The sequence below is a fragment of the Lissotriton vulgaris genome, chromosome 1_2, assembly GCF_964263255.1.
Source record: "Lissotriton vulgaris chromosome 1_2, aLisVul1.2, whole genome shotgun sequence".
Lineage (NCBI taxonomy): Eukaryota > Metazoa > Chordata > Amphibia > Caudata > Salamandridae > Lissotriton > Lissotriton vulgaris.
In genome coordinates, this window is record NC_141686.1 from 10883353 (window position 1) to 10901413 (window position 18061).

An 18061-nucleotide genomic window follows, 5' to 3' on the forward strand; every position below is an offset into this window, starting at 1 on the left:
TCGTACAATGAATACTTAATGCATTGGGAACAAAACGGGTTTAAGGATACAAAATGTGGCACAATTAAACACAAAATGTTATGGGAACAGGTAGTGGAATTGAAATCCGAGCTACCGAGGACTCATGTGCTCCACATACTGAGTCATCAACGTGATGGCGTTCCCATTGAAAGGAATTAATTGGCTGATGAAACCGCAAAGGGGGATGCCGCAAAGGGGGATGTTCGCATGGCTACCGTAGCTGAGCCGACTCGTTCAAAAACGAAGATAGACGGAGAAATAATGGTAGCTGTCATTGCATCACGCAGAGGCAGCACATCAGAACCTAAAAAAGTTCCACTCAATTACTCCTACAAGTTAGATGCACAAAACATTCCATATGCTCAGATTCCTGGAATGGGAGATAGAGTAATACCAAATATGGATCGTAGGCAAGGTTTAATATTAGCTGCACACAAGGGTTTGTACTCTGGGCACACAGGCATTACAGCAACTGTTACTTTACTGAAACAGCGCTATTGGTGGCCAGGTTAACTAAGCAAACTAAAGACTATGTCCTGAAATGCGACATCTGCAGCAGATGAATGGCTCCACCATTGCACGCAGACTCCATTACTGAAATCAGACAAACATCTTGCATGTGTGTACTTGGACCACTGCGACCCCTTACAAACAGACGAGGATTACAGGTATATCATAGTAGCAGTGGATTCATGCTCAAGATTCCTATGGTATGGCCTCGGAATTCTGCTGACGCTTGAACTGTTATAAAAGATTTGCGAGTGTTTATCGGTACATATGCAGTCAGCACGTCACACTCTGACCGCAGCCCTGCGTTTAGCTCTCAGGCTTTCAAAGAGGCCATGGAAGGAATGGGCGGAGCATTGCGGTTCTCATCTCCATACCATCCCGAGGGAAATTTGGATGTGGAGACAAAAAAACGGAACGTAAAGCAATCTTTAAAAGCAAGGGTATTAGGCAAGGGCAGTAGTTGGGTCACACACCTTTATGGGGTACAGCGGGCATTAAATAACCAGCCTAGAAGCTCTCCACGGGGTGTCACTCCATATGAGGTCCTCTTTGGGACACAAATGGAAGTACCTGATCTTGATTGTGAAGGTCTTGATTGTGAAGGCACAATGGCGGATGAAAAACCATTTGATATCCATGACCGTTTGGCTGATTTACAGGATCTAAATGAATCCAGGACAAAACAAATCAATGTCCATCTGAAGCAGACCGCCACTGAAGAAGTCAAGGTAGTCACAGCAAGACCTGTCTGGATCCCAGAAGTCGGGGATCTGGTCAGAGGTAAAATAGCGGACAAAAAGGAATTTGGACCCTCTTACAGAAAACCTGTACCAGTCCTTGCAGTACACGGAACACAAACTGTGCTACTCCAGCCTCTTGCCGGAAAAAACGAGTAACGATTTGTCTCAATTGACTTAATCAAACCACCCTAGGTGGCTGATACTAAACAGTAGGCCCAGTGGACTCCACTGTAGCAGACGTCCTCCTCTAGCTACAATCCAAGAAGTTCAAACAGAAAGACTCATCACGTTCGAAGAGCCACCTGTAAGGAATGAAGGACTAAGCAACAATGCTATGGAACTTGTTCCACATGAACCAGACATTCAAATTCAAAATGAAAATCAGAATAATTAACAAGTTGCAATTAGACCGAATACAGACGTCTACATCAACATGCCTCATCGAGAGGAAAATTACATTTCATCTTATCCCGATGCTATTCCTACAATTGATCAAACAGCTTCTGGCTATTTCATTAACTTTGATACGTTTTCCCTTGATCCAAGTGAGCCGGAAACGACGCCAGCCAAAACACCGTTCAAGTAAGAACTAAAGAACTTTCTTCTCTTTCTTCAAAAGACATACCTGGTATCAAATTGGATTGAATTCTGGGTAATTTCTGGGATTATGTTTTTTCTTTTCTGGTTAGGCTAAGTGTGACGAAGAGGACCCGGACTCGGGCCCTCCAGGCTTACCATTACCTGTGTCCCCTCTTTTCGAACAGCACACTGACGCATGGAAGATGGCAGAAGACAGGTTCGACCCCACGCAGGATACTGGAGACCCATGTTACTTTAATTGGGCGGAGCTGGAACCTGAACCCGCCCACCTACCCGAGGTAAAACAACGCCCAAAACACACTCAGGTGTGTGATATACCCGGAGGGAGAGAAGGAGAGTGGCGGCGTGAGGAAGGATCGGAGTGGCGTACGGAGGAAGAAGAGCCGAGGACGAAGGTGGCGAGCGAGGAGGAGGCAGGAGACGAGTGGCGGAGGACGGGAGGGGAGAAGAGTAAGGAACATCGGAGAGAGGAGGAGGCGAGAGCAGAACAGCGGAGGACGGGGGAAGTAGAAGCGGAAGACAGCGACGCCCATACCAGCAGAGCGGAAGGGAGAAGGAACCGAGACAACTGCGACAACGGGAAGGCGCATCGCCCAGCCACACTTCGCACGAAGTGTAGCTAGAGCAGGTACGGTCACGGTTCACAGGTTGGGCGGGACGTAGGTGGGGCAAACCACCCTAGGACGAAACACTCGACCCTCTGTGCACCCCCCCTCCTTCACCATATCGGCACTGGAAGCATAGAGAGCACGTGTGTTCCCTCACTCCCCTACCCTAAACCTAAACCGCCTACAAAGCCCCTGCCTAATATTGGTTTCTTTTGTTTTCTGCTGCGGTCTTCCGGGCGAGAGTCGAGACGGCGGATGCAAGACCTACAACTCCTAGGAGACACCGGGAAACACGGCGAATCGGAACAGCGAAACACCTGGCGGAGGACACAGAAAACCGCCTCCCCTATTACTGAGTGCCTGTACAGAAGAGACGTCTGTATAAAATAATAAAACCCTCGTTAACCAAGACCCCTTTGTCTGTGAGTCTGTTCGACAACTCACACGAAGGCTCACACTAAGTATTGACTTTTAGTATGCTTATCAATGGACACTATCTTCAACAAGGTTCCACTGCCCAAAATGTCTGAACTGGGGTGGTGTGGAGTGCAAAAAAACGATGGATTTAGGCCCAGATCTCTGTACTGGGGTGAATGTATGACATTGTTCTGCATTCTGTCCATCAATTGTTGTTTTTGCATTTTTCACCCCGAGTGGGATGGGTATGCTCAGACGTGAGTCCCATGCTCTCCACACCACTGGAGTCAAGCTATCCTGGCTGATGATGGCTGATAGCCAGAGACCGGTCCTAGGATGCTTGATTCCGGTCCAGGAAAAACATGGCTTGGCAGTTCCGGCTGGACTGTTCCCATGAGGCACAGGGTCAAGGCTGATTTACATATGGCCATGTCTGAACTGGGGTGGTGTGGAGTGCAAAAAACGATGGATTTAGGCCCAGATCTCTGTACTGGGGTGAATGTATGACATTGTTCTGCATTCTGTCCATCAATTGTTGTTTTTGGGAAATTAAACTATGGAATGGTCTTGCAAGAGCACCCAGTTCAGAGTGTTGCTGTCTTCTCCATAGTATCACTCACATATGAGGGTCGTAGCCCCAGTCCCTCTGAAGTGTCTTAGTGGGTGCCCTGCGGCTAGAGCATCTCAGTCAAGAGCCGACATATTTTAGGGTCTTGGTCAGAAGCCTTCAAACTCTGGGGTTCTGTGAGTGTCCCTCAAAAATCAAAGTCTGAGTTAGAGCAGAATAAAAATGAGTAACAGTCCTTGTGCCATGTGGTTATACTCACTGGCCCTATAGGTGGCCTTCTGATGTCTGGAAATAATCGTGCCTGTGTCTGCTTTTTCGAATACAGGGGAGTCTCTAAAATATTTTCTAATTCATTTGTGAGCTACAAGGGTGCAGGATTAAACCTCAAATAGCTACTGGATGGAGGTGCTGTGTTCACGTGTAAGTAACAATACTAATTGCTAAGACATATGACTGGAACTCGTTTTAGTAACAGTTTGGTACCTGGCTCGTTTAAACAGCAGCATTAAACATAAAACCTTGCAATGTAGAAAAACATAATGAAAAAATCAATATTTAAAAAATAGAGAATCCTTACAAAATGAGACATTAAAAAGATTTTATTGAGGTGTGTAGTTTGCTTTTTTAAAAAGCAAATATTTCACCAGAGTTCCCCATACCATATGAATATATTGTTTAATTGTGTAGGTATAGTATCTACCAATCTATACGCCATTTACTATTGTTATGCTATGATAATGGTCTGTTTTCTATTATTTTCTCCATTACTAACTGCATGTAGTTGATTTGAAAATTGCTAGTTTGCAACTCTTGCTAAAATTGCCGCATGCTGCTGATACAAAGGAAATGTGGACTTTGGCCATGTTAAAATTCATTTTGTGTTAATTGAAATCCCATGTCCTGTTAGAAAAAAGTACAGTTGAATGTTGTCAAAGAAAAAAGGAAAGATGTATTTTACATCTAAGTACATTTATTTCTCATAATGTTTTTAATTGATATTGGGTTATGCTGTTTGGTAAATGACCTGACGAACAGACAATATTATTGTTGTTGAGTAGCTGTTATTTTAAATGCTTTGCATTGATATTTAACTTTCAAATGTATCTTAATAAAAGCATCTTTGAACTGTGGAAAAGTAATTTGTTACTGCTATTTACTAATAAATTTGAGTTGACATTGATGGGTTTATAATGAATACAAACACATTCGGTATTATACACACTGACCTGTATTCATTATACACACTGATTTGTACTCATTCTATTTTTTCAGCCACAAATTTGGGAAGAAGGTTTCATACATGAATTACTTAAGTGACTTAAGAGAGCATCTCAAATACGACCAGCTTAATATCCCTGATGAAGTTAAAAGGTAGGGGTTGAGCTGTATTTTTGTAAGGGTTGTATCATACAAGGAATCATTTTTCTTTCTTTACATAAAAATGTTTTGTTCCTCATTTAGATTACAATCGGGGTTTGGTGGTATCTTAAAATCCTCCACTTTCTGAAGGATATTCTAAATATGGAATGGACTACACCTGCTGAATTTTGTCCACAGTTCTATTCCACTAATGGAGGAAATGCAGCTAATGTAGTTGAGTCTGTATTTAGAGTTTCTGCCAGAAATTGCTGTTTCAAGTCAGGGTATTGAGAATTTATTTTGCATTGGTTTCACAGGCAAACATTCAGACATACCTTTGAAAAATGTACCATAACTATTGCAAACCATGACCGTTTGAGGAGTATCCTCGCATGATTTCAACACTTTGAACTCCCTGTTTTAAAAAAAAAAAAATCTGTTTCAACTTGAACTGTGACGTACCTTGCTATGGTACTTGACGTTATTAGTTGCTTACAGGGTTTCTATAGTTATGGTAAGGTCAAGGTATCTAGTTTTGTTTTGTTTGTAACTGTTGTGCCATTTGATGAATCAAATTTTCATAAATTAGTCAGCTCCCAAAAGTGTGTTTGTAAATAAAAAATGTAAAAAAAATGAGACATACAATTTTTGCTAAAGCAGGTACGATTTTATACTATATTTGCAATGAAGTTTGGACATTTACAAGAAAAATTGTAAACAAAGCATGTAATGTATGGGCCCCTGTTGAAAATTGATTGGACTCCTACAGGTTTGTGTCTTTTCTTACAGATTTATTTATGTCAGGAGGCTCATGTTCACACTTTATGACTACAAATTAAGCAGGGGTATAGGGGTGAGCACTCATTGGGCATGTTTAACTGTGATAGGCCATCTCAAGTCAAATAAAGAAAAGCAGTATCGGAAGTTCATGGAAGAAAAGAAGAAAAAACACATATGAGCAAGTCACTATGCAGACAGAACCCAAAAGATGATGTAGGAAATGTATGAGAACAATCTTCCTCTCAGAATGTCTCCACTTTATTGTTTGTAGCTCGAAAAGAATACATGGTATGGAGAGGAAGGAGAAGATTGAACCAAGAACATGCTAAAAAGGAGACGTGGCTTAGAGGCATCTCTTGCCAGCCGCCCCTTAGAAGAGCTCCATGCCGCCATGCAACAAATTTGTCTAATAAGTGCCTTTACCCAGGACTCTCTGTTATAGATTGAGTCCTGGAGCGTGGTGATACCCCGCCTTACGCTGGGTCTTGCTGGGGACAGCCGAATAACATGGGAATAGGCATCAGCAGCTGAACGGTCTGCACAAAGCAGGATTGGGCTTCTGGTGAGGTTCAGAAGAAGCTGACAGACCGAGGTCCTGCAAGGTTCCGCTTCTCAGGACATCTCCTGCCCGACCCCCTCACCCTCCTACAACAGTGCCTTACCCTGTGGCGCCTCAGGTGAGATTGAGTCCTTGAAGAGAAGGCAGCTGGGAAGGGGAACTGTGAATACTGCAGGACCCACTACACCAGGCCTTTTCCCCCCTCCCGTGTCCAGCCAACTCCTGCTGCTGAGCCCTGGTGTTCCTTTAATTGGGGAAGAGGGTACAGAGGGCCCACCTCACAGGAGAACAATAAACGCCATGCGAGTTATCTTGATCACTGCCTCTTGTCATAGCTGTTTCTCCTCCCCGTGTCATGATGAGCGAGAGGGGTGGTCCCCTCTGTGAACAGCGGTAGTTATTACATGGCTTCTACAACATCATGGCACGTGACAAACCTTGGCCAACAGCATCGCCAGAAATGTGGAAATTTGCAGTGAAAGGGGATCAGAGAACAGCAACGCAATAAAAGATTGACAAATACTCCAAGCAGACAATGCACTGAAGGAAACAGATGCTGTGCATGGTGGAGACGCCTGCCAAGAAGGCCTCTCGACGCTCTCCATCCTCCAGGCCATTCAAGACCTCTAAGTAATGATAGAGGGAAAAGTGGTAGAACTGAATATTGACTTATCTTTAATAAGGCAGGACTTGGAGAACTTGGCCAACAGGGGCACGGAGGTGGAGGGTAAAGTTTCTGAGACCGAAGACTCTGGAAGTCACAGGAATCCAGACTATACATATTACAATAACTGGTTAGTCAATTGGGGGCACGTGCAGACAACACAAACAGCTGGACCTGCTGTAGCAGTGCATCATAAGAGTACCGGAAGAGGCAGAGGGGGAGACTCCAACCACATTCATCTGGGACTGGCTGAAGAGGTGGGTGCCACACTCTGAAGTTTCCTTCTGCTTCATAATTGAAAGTGCGCAACTTGCTGAGCCAAGAATCTCTCGGCAGAGAGAGTGGGAGGGATGAGGCCTGCCGGAGGCAGTGAAGGTTGAAGGCTTCCTAGAGATTGGAACGCTGCCCCGTGGTTAAGGGTGGGCTCATTTGAGCCTTATGGCTCCCGAGATCAACCCTCCACGAGATGCTGCTGAAGTTGACCCTTTGTCCATTGTCCAGGGAACCCCTACTGGACTGCAATAGACATTACTGGGTACATACTTGATTCTTTTGAGACTGAGTTGCGCTGCTAAGGGATGTTTGGAAATCTATGCCCCAGCTTAATTTCACTTTTTTTGTTATGTTTTTTTGTGCATGTTGAGGAGGGTGGGAAATTCCGGATAGAGATCTGTTAGATGGGGGGATGCACATTAGGGGAGGCACCCCCCTTAGAGTAGCCTAGTTGGCTCTAGTCCCTAGCTGCACCATGACAGGTACTTCATATTTGCAATGTATAGGTAGGGGGGAGTTTAGTTGGAGGGAGGAGGGTTTAGTGGTGTTTTCTTTCAATCTCAGCCTAGTTCTGGAGTGCCTATTTCTGCTAAGATCATTGCTGCACATGCACACCCAATCTTAAGACACTACCACTTATGTGACTAGCCCCATGGCCCAATGACTGACCCACACCCATTTGAGAACCTGGGGAGACTCCCCATATTCTCATGGAATGTCAACGGTCTTTTGGACAAGATAAAAAGAGGGGTGATTATGAGAGCAGCACACAAATATAACCCGGACATATTACTTTTGCAGGAAACACACCTGATGGGTAATAATGTTCCCTTCCTAGCACATAAAGGGTTCTCACAGGTGCTACATGCGGGGTTCTACCTCGGGTTGAGGGGAGTAGCCATTCTGATACAGCATTACGTTCCGTTCATTGTGTTGTAGGTGTGGTACGATGGGTTGGTATGTTATGTGGTGGTGACAGAGTCTCTGCAGGAATCTCCATTATCCCCAGTATGCACCAAACCTTCCCTGACCCCCTAAAGGAGCTACTGGGTACTTGGTCCTGGGTGGAGACCTCAGTGGAGTCCATCCCCCAGGTTTAGATTGTACATCTGGCGGGGTCGTGGCAGCGTCGCATCTGTTCTTACCACCTTCCTACCTAACGTGTCATTACTGGATGCATGGTGGGTGCATCACCCAGCAGAGCGATGTTCTACCTTCTTCTCTACTGCACATAAGCCCTTCTCCCGCCTCAGCTACCTGCTAATCTGTAAAGTGGAGAGTCACAGGGTACTCAATGCGCAGATTCTGCAGTAACATTTTTCCTCCCAGGTACATGTTCCACCTTGTAGTAATACTCTTGAAGCTAGACATCAACCTAGCAATGCGTGCAGTAGCACAACTTCAACCACCACAAGACAAGTGATGATATGCTTAACGCAAGTCCAGCATAGAAAACACACCTGCCCACTCCAACATTCTAACCACCTCACTGATGCTTGGTAAAGGATGCCGGTCTACTACAATGTTTGCATTTAATGCTCTAAGGTTGATGCACAATCTCAAAGTTGTATCTGCCTTGCTGGCCAAAACTATGGGAGATACCCATTCAGAAGACTCTCTCTTTGATAATCCCTCCGTCCAACATCTCTTTAAGAGTACAACTAAGCTCCTCTCTTACGTTAACGGGCACCCCTCAAAGTTTTATTTCATCGGTATAGCCCCTCTTTTGAGCTTAATACAATCAGAATAACCTTATAGCTTGCCCAACTCTCCTAAAAACACATCAGGAAATTTTCAAATGACCCAGGCACAACCCTCTGGGTCATCAACCACCAGTACAGGTTCCTTGCTGTGAGGATTTAAAATGATACCAAGCTTCCACTAATCCTTCCACCCCAAACCATTCACACCTTTTTTGGCAGCATACAACTTAATATGAGCTGCTCTACCCATGAACATAACCTCCACAAACCCTCTAATTTCAATGGTTGACCCATCAAACTATGTGCGATTATGTCAGACACTTTCAGTTCACCCTAAGTTTATCTCCAAATTTCTGTAGAAAATACTTCTTTGTAATTATAGTCCAAAGAGACCCGAGTCCGCCATAAGCTTCAGCTCTCTACTAAGCACTTGAACTTTTCATTTGGGAGGCTTCGTAGCCTCTCACTGCCATACCTGATTATTCAAAGATAAAACAATTCCCTTCTCCATGCCACTATCTGAACCACACACTGCTTTCTCTACAGTCCCAGCCTTACTATTGAACAGAGGAATACACACAAGTGAGAAATGTCCTTTATGCCCACAATTGCTACATTCTTTCTCCATGGCGACGAAGCCAAATGGTTGGAGCTGCCATATCTATAACAAGTAAAAGTTTTGTCAGACCTCTTCCACAGTGACACATTCTTGCGGTTAGAGTTGTCCATCACAGCACACACCTCTTCAGTAAGCTTCACATTTTTCACAGCACTATCCTGCAAGGATATCCTCTAATTTTCCGACTATTCCGTGACTTTAGCTATGACAACAGCGTCCTGTAAATTTGGGTCCCTCTTAACCCCCAGTTTTTTTTGTTAAGTGACAAACTGGAGGACGGCTTAGACCTAAGTTCCATCCTTAACAAACGTCCTCAAAAACATTCCGTTCCCCTTCTCCTAGAGAAGGAACTGGCGGTAAAGTTCTGAAAACTAACTTGCCTTCTGACCCCAAGCAATATAGAAGTATATTCTTCTTCCATTCCAAACCCATTTTTTTACCATCAATAGCCTTCATATAAGTTAGGAACTCCTCCTTCGACCTTGCCTAAGATAAAGAAGGGTCTCCTTTATTTGTAAAAACTTTGGAGGAGGTTCAAACTGCATGTTTCCGCTCAAAAATATACAGTAACCCTCTTGGAATACCTTTCAAAGTGTTATGTAACAATAATAATGCTTATGAAACTATAATGCTCATAGTCTGCTGTGTGCATCAGCGGCATTGAAAATGATCAGTTAAATACCTTACTGTGCACAAATTCCAAGCATGCCATGTGTATTAGCGTGATGAAAATGATGTAAAGTGTTGCAAAATTGTTTTAAAATGTGTGACTCCAAATATGTGTATCGACATTGAACACTGACACGGAAATAGTAAAGCTGTGTGCATCAGTGCTGAAATACCTGTAAATATAGACAAACACAATGCAGCCAGCGTCGACGCTGGAGTAGCACACGCACTAGAGCTACAGTGCGTGGTTTCAAAGTGCAATGAAGATGGCTTAGAGATGTGAACGGCGTCCAGATATCCACTTTGTAATCAACACAATGGTGATGTGAAACTTAAAGCATAGACAGCGCATTGAGGATGATGTAAAGAGCTAACTGATGAACACAACATGTGAGCAGACACTTGTGAGGCAGATGCTACAGAACGCAACGTGCGCGAGGAAAGCACACGAGACTCATGCACAGTATTTGAAAGCTGCAATCATCGTTCTAACTCCAAGTATTACTTAAAATGCTGTCCAACTTTGGAAAATCACCCAAACATGGGTATACACTGCTGCAAATGCTGTGAAACGCTGTAAAGGCGTACCATGAAGGATTTCAGGATAACATTTCAAGAACCCTAAAATCCACTTCATGCGTAGATCCATACCAAAACAATGGTACCTCTCCTGTGCTGTCGACTTGTAGAAGGTGCCACTTCAACTTGTTGCCAAAATTGTAGTAAATCCAGTAATCCAGTTATCTAGGGAAGAGTTTTAAAACAATTATTGGAGAGACAGCACAGTACCTGGCCTCAGTCCAGGCAGTCAACTCCCCAGACCCCCACAATTCTAGACAAAGAACACAGGCAGAGAAACTGGCATAACAATGGCATTAGAATAATAACAGCACCCTTAAAGTGAACCGATCTAAAACTACCTTAAATGCACAACAAGTGTAACAGGAAAGTTGTTATGGGTAAAGCAATAATATCCTGTATTTGCTAGGTAGTTGGTGGCGTGTCACTGACTGTAATTGTTGCATCTTCAACTTGTTCTATACCTAATAAATTATATGTGTATTCTTTCTTGGCCTTTGTTTTTTCTGTGAGACTCAAATTATATGGTTCAAATAAGGCTGTTTCATTAAACCTGATCTAAGTGTTTGTAATGCCCAATATAGTTTAATAAGTGCTCTTAACTGAGCCTGCCAGTATAGAAACAATTTTGGATCACCCTTCATGAAGTCTAAGGCTGAGGACAAAATGTAATTTAGAGTACACTCTTAGAAAGTGTATGCAATCCATTATCAATAACTTTCAAAACTGTTCGCATGTTTTCCTGATCTACGTGCCTAATTCAGTCTCCAGCTTCTTTGCCCGAATATTTATTTAATTAAATAAATATGGCACATATTCCTGTAGCAAGCGAAGTATTACTTCACAGCAGAGAATCTAGAGTGTTCTAGCCGTTGTTGGCATAATTTGCCTACACTGTATGTGGTAACCACTACAGATGAGATGTTTGTGTATTGGAACGTACATCAGGACAATTAAGTTTAAGTTCAGCAGTGTTGGATGTATGTTTTAGAATTATAAGGATAAACCTCCAACAGAGAATTGTGTTGAATTATAGGTTCCATTTTGTATCATATTATTTGTATCTGATTCAGACATATCATTTGAAATTGCCAATAATTAAACGTAGTCAGATTGATTTTTGGATTAGAAGGTTTCTTTAAATCCTTCATTGTTCCGAATCCTGGACAAGTAGTCTGCTGGATATTTTTTTTTAGAAACATCATTTCTTTCGGTAGTGTACACTCTCGAAATAAGGCTTATTTACCATGAATCTGCCAGAATTTGGTATCTAAATACTGTTCTTAACAACATTTGCTTTCCAATTCTCATATCCTTGAATAGCCAGGAGAAGTGTGGCTCAATGGTTAGAGCGGCAGACCCTGATGCAGAGGTCTGGCCCGGGACCAGGGTTCAATTCCCCGCCTTGGCGGGTCTTGGGCTCAAAATTCCACGGACCTGATAATTCTCGCCTCAGTGCCTATTCCAATCATGGAGTCCCACTCTGCAACTCTGGGCAATAGCTTGCTTAATCTCCACAATGGCCCCCACAACGCTAAGGATGCCTGGCCTCCACCCTGGGGGGTGCCCAGGAGTGGACACCTCACAGGGACAGCCAGGACGGGTACAAGCGCCTTGAGACCCTTGCGGGTGAGTAGTGCGCTATACAAGTTTCAATTTACAGATTTTGACTTGACTCAGTGGAGAAAAAATAAGCTTGGTATCGATTAGGTCTGTGTAAAATAAAAGACTAAAGGTTGTGACCTGTCAACACTCTCAAAGTAAGAGAATTTCCTTTAAGACATTAGAATGGCTTTCAGGAGGTGGAGCCTCACACTGTTCCCATTGTGTGTAATTGTGTATTTCTCTAGGATAGCTAGTCCTATGTATGGAATAATGCACATAGTGATAATAGCAATATAGTTCTTATTAGTTTGCTAAATTTAAATAAGGGTTTTCATTTTTCAAAGTAGCATATGCCTGCAAATCAGACATCATCATTCTTTTAACAGTTTCTGTGTCCTGATCATCTGAAAGAGAACCAGATATTATAACCTTATTCATTGCATATTTTATCACATAAGGCAATTGCAATGTCTCCGTGGATCCCATAATCTGATATGAAACTTTTTCCTAGGCGAGACCCACTGGCACAGGATAGGCTGTGATGTGTGCGGCATATAACCCTCCTCGGGTTCTGTGGGATGAAGTGTGAGGCTGTAGTTCAACCACCACAGGTGATGGAATTGTTCTGGCCGGGACAAAATGTCCATTGAGTAGCAGTAGAAGGACAAATATCGTTGACGACCACATGATGAGAAGAAAAGTTCCTAAAGTTGTCCAGGCGTAAGACCACAGTGGAATCATAGGCTTGTCACAAAACCTCTGACTATCATGAAGCAGTCTTTAGCGATTAGTAACTGTGAAAATCTTCTGAGAAATCTCAAGAGTCATTTTCAGTATTGTTGGCCTCGCAGGACTCTTGAAAGTGTACCAGTTAACATGGCGTTGCGTCAGGTGTAATTTCAAAGAAAGCCATGTAATGACGGACAGTAGCCCTTGTCATATCAGTAGCATCAGCTGTGTTTGTAACCCTCAGTGTTCTGCATCGAGTGTTAAGCTCAAACATCCTCGGCTGGGAACTCGAGCTAGAAGTGTTACTACTTTGTTAGGCGGAAGGCTAGTCAGAGTAGGGAGAGGTTGGAAGGCACTACTCTGAATCCTTCTTGGTTTCTTCGGCGACTGACTGTAGAGGACTCGCCACATAGCGTTTTCAAAAAAGGGTTTGGACGTGAATTGCTGCACTCTGGTTCGAAGCGGTTCTTTGGGTTCCCCCAAGTGCGCAATCCACTGTACCCTCGATGGTATTGTTTTCGTAGGTGTATCCCACTTCTCCGCATATCGTATCGGTGAAAGAAAAACTTCATTTTTGATCAGTAAACTGACCGCGTCGGTCCACCATGCAGTAGATGGAAAGGACTCTATTTAAATTCTGTCATCTGTGCACGCAAAGTACCCACGCACCGACTTGCACGAAGTGTGCAACTTGTGCTTGTCCCCGAGCATAACAAACAGGAATTCGACACATGCAGATAGTTTAGATCCAAAAAGAATCTCCGCGATCATCAGGCACCATGTCATGAAATGCAGAGCCAGAACGTCAAATGTACGCCGGACGTCTTTGGCGAAGGTCAGAGCAGGAGGAATTCGACGCATAAGGTGCCGAAGAGGAGATGGAGGAGCAGTCCATCTCGGTGCATGAAACTGACTCCGAGATAGAAAAGGACTTACCATTGGGCTAAGGTCAATTTCGCGTGAGTACAGAACACCCCTTGCCCCGAAATCCAAATCCTATCAAACATAAGGCGTCTGGTCACGATCGGCACCTAGACAATGTTTTTAACACTTCAGGTTTGGCCCTAAAACAAGTAATCAGGCCTTCCGGCCCAGGGCCGAGTTGACCTAAAACTGGGTCGAGACGAAACCAGGGAGCTCAAAGCCAAAACACGATTCAGATCCGAAACGTTTGAAGTCCAAATCCAAAGTGTCTTCAGAGCCGAAACCTTCCGCACTGAAAGGGCAATATATTCCGGTACCGAAGTGGTCGGTGACAAAATTGAAAGACTTTCCCCCTAGAACACAGGATCAGATTTTTGACTTTCCACCTCTCAAAACAGGTCCCAGACAAAAAGAACTGTATATCAATCCAGATACAGGACATCTCATCACTAAACTGCCTCAAAAGCTTAAACCAGAGTCTGAGGACATTCCATATACAATTCTACTGAAGAAGAATAATACTAGGACTAATCCTTCTCCTCCTCCTCTTCCAATATGTCCCCCTACACCACCACCTTCTCCTACACTAGAGCCACTGCCTACCTCCACCCTCACAGCCTGATGATTATCACGAAGATAATTTAGATGATGTAGATGAGGAAGATAATCCATTACCAGTCGTCTCTAAGAGGGATTACAATTTTGATCAGCCAGCAGATAATGACCCAGATCTTTACCCTGCAAAGCCTTCAGCTCCTGATGATAATGTAGGGTATTTAGAACTGTTGGCTAGAGCTGCACAGTACCATGGAGTACAGTTACACAAAGAATCACTTGAGGAAGATTTCTTATTTGAAACATTAGGCAGCACACACATCTACCCAGTCTCTCCCCATGTTTAAGGGCATGATGCGACATGTAGATGATATATTTAAATACCCTGCCAGAGCTTGAATTATCACTCGGAGAATAGACAAAAAGTACAAACCAGCTCCATCTTATCCAGTATATATTAAAGGACAGTTGCCTTTCGACTCCCTAGTGGTTTCTAACGCTCGTAAAAGGGCTCATTCACAAACCTCTGGAGATGCTCCCCCTCCAGACAAAGAATCTAAGCTGCTAGATGCTTAGCGAGTCAGTGGAACCAATCACAGGGTCATCTAACCGATCTAGTGTTGGTGGACGGCCGCACCCTTCGCTCTTTGCAGTGGTGGAAGCCACAAAATCTTTTCAAAGGGCCGACCTTCATTGACCCTGTTCCACAGACTACAATATGACACAATACAAGGCTTGTGGAGTCAACAGCAAAAAGATCGCCACATAAACCCATTAGAGCTCTTAGCAGTCTTTCTAGCGATCAAAGCCTTCCAAATTCACCTAATAGGCAAAGCTGGCCTAGTTCACACAGACATTAGGACAGCAATGTATTACATAAAAAAACAGGAGCAGTCACCTTCTCTCCAAATGTCGTGCATTGCACAAAACATTTGGAAATGGACAATACACCACAGAATTTACCTCCCAGACGAGCACCTCCCAGGTGTAAACAATCAAATTGCCGATCTCGTAATCAGACAGAGAGAGTGAATCCTATAGTGGGACCTTCATTCCCAGGTTCTCCTACTGTGCTTTCAACAATGGGGATTCCTTCACATAGACCTATTTACAACAGCAGAAAATGCAAAATTCCAAAACTTCACCTCCAGGTTCCCACACCCACTATCCAAGGGCATTTCCCTATGGATGAACTGGTCACGGAAATTTGCCTACGCTTTTCCACCTCTCCCACTCATTCCACTAGTAGTTCGGAAGCTTAGGCAAACATTCCTCACACTACTTCTAATAGCTCCCACATGGGCTTGTCAACCTTGGTTCACAACTCTATTGGAGGTGTCAGTAGTTCCACACCAAAAGCTGCATCTCTCCTCCAGTCTCCTCACTCAAAGCCTTTGAGAAATGAGACACCCAGACCACAAAGAACTAAACCTGGCGATATGGCTCCTGAAGTCATAGAGTTTGGTTATTTAAATCTTCCTCCAGACTGTATAAATATCCTGAAAGAGGCCAGAAGACCTATATTTTATTCCAAAAAGCAGAGACAGGGGGACAGAGAAAAAAGAGATGTAAAAGATCAGCATTTAAAGAGCCACAGTTCCAGCATTTAGAATCAGAGGAGGAAGAGAACCGAGATAAAGCTAGAGAAAGATAAAGTCTATGGTACAGGAAAAACAAGGATTGAGTGAGAGAAGCAGAGCAAGAAATCTTTAAAGATCTAGACAATAGCTTATCCCAGAGAGTAACAGACCAAGAACAAACAAAATCATGTTCCCAAGAAAGTTCCACCTTGGTTTTGGAACGCTCCGGGTTGGGAGAGGAGAAGAACTAATAAATTAAAGATGCTTTAGGAAGAGTAGAAAGAATAACAAGAAGAGGAGATTGAAGGGGTAATGAGACCAAAGAAGGAAGAGAGTAATAACGATCAAGAATTGTCTTCATGAGAATAGTAAATTTATGTAAGAAAGAATAAGGGCAGCGAAACAAAAGCTGAAATTGGGGAAAAGAACGAGATGAAACACCGTCAAAGAGATGGTTAACCCACATAATACCTATTAATCTCCAGCGAAGTCCAACAAATGGGTCTATTGTTAAAAAGTATAAGAGAATGATACCAAATTGGGGTATTTAGAAAGGATTCCCTCGAAATATCATGTGGAAAGAGCAACGATTTTAGAAGAGAAGAAACGTGTTTAAACAGAGTAATGAAAGTATAAGGAGTTTTGGTAGAGAATCCTAAAATTTCTTTATAAGAAAAGAAACTGAGTACGTTCAATATCAAGCCAAAGAGGAGAGAAGGGGGAAGTGTCGGGAGAAAGCCATCGGGAAGCTTATCGCAGAGAAGAAGATTTGTGATAAAGACGAAAGTCTGGAAAATTAACACCACCATTCAATTTAGATCTTCGGAGAGTTACGAAAGATATTCTAGATTTTTTACCTTTCCAAAGAAATTTGGAAAGAGAAGAGTCAATACATTTGAAATAAAGAGCAGGGATGTGAACAGGTAGCATAGCAAAAATATAAATAAGAATAGGAGCAACCATCATTTTGATAGTCTAGTCCCACCAGGAAAGGAAAAGAGGGTTTCATGAGGAAAATAAGTTCTCAATTCGGGACAAAACTGCAGACATGTTTAACATGATGGAGGAAGAAATGGAGAATAGAATTCCAAGATATTTGATCTTTGTGCTACTCCAAGCAAAGCCAGTCAAGGAGAACATATGTGGGAGACAACTATTGGTCAGGGGGAGAATTTCGGTTTTGTCAGAATTGATTTTATATCCAGAGACAGTGGAAAAATCTTCAAATTCGGATAATAAGGGGGGAAGAGATGACTCTGGATCGGAAATAAACAAAAGAATATCATCCGCATAATCAGAGAGTTTTAAATGCTCATCACCTTAAGGGAAGCCAGAAATAGACTTATTATTGCGAATAGAAGTGAGAAATGGTTCAAGGGACAAAATGAAAAGAAGCGGAGAAAGTGGGCAACCCTAACGCACACCTCGTTGGAGGTGAGGAAGGAAGAGAGCTGACCATTCACAAGGACTGAGGCTTTGGGAGCAGAATATATCAAGGAAATAAGAGAGATAAATTCAGGATCAAAACCATGCCAACGTAACGAAGCAAACAAAATAGACCAATCCACTCTATCAAAGGCCTTCTCCGCATCAACAGAAATAGCAGCTAAGGGAATGGAAGGGGAGGAGGTTTTATTCAAAACATTAAGAAAGAGTCGGGAATTATCGGAGGTAAGGCGACCTTTAACAAAACAGCACTGCTCCTTACCAATAAGATGAGGATCTCAACGCAAAGCAAGTAATTTAGCGAAAAGTTTATAGTCAACATTAACTAGTGAGATTGGACGGTAATTCTTACAATACTTGGGGTCACGGCCATCTTTTGGAATCGAGCAAATGGTCGCATTCTGAAAAGAACCCTTAGCCTTGCCGGTAGAATAAAACGATTGGAAAAGTGACAGAAGTTTGGGTAACAAAAGGTCAGTGAAATGTAAATAAAACTCGACAGGAAAACCGTCAGGACCCTGTGTTTTACCTGTAGTAAGGGAAGATAAAGCAG

At 43.1% G+C, this 18061-nt stretch overlaps 1 protein-coding gene across 2 annotated transcripts in view; it reads left to right on the plus strand.

The window, feature by feature from the left end:
- ARHGAP8 (Rho GTPase activating protein 8) overlaps nt 1-18061 on the plus strand; it is an 877216-nt gene that overhangs the window by 593418 nt on the left and 265737 nt on the right. The window contains exon 7 of one of the 2 annotated variants that reach the window (XM_086952738.1): nt 4737-4835. The exons of the other annotated variant lie outside the window; for it this stretch is intronic. Coding sequence (XP_086808864.1) covers nt 4737-4835 — 99 coding nt within the window. The remainder of the gene's footprint in view (nt 1-4736; nt 4836-18061) is intronic. 2 annotated transcript variants of the gene reach the window in all.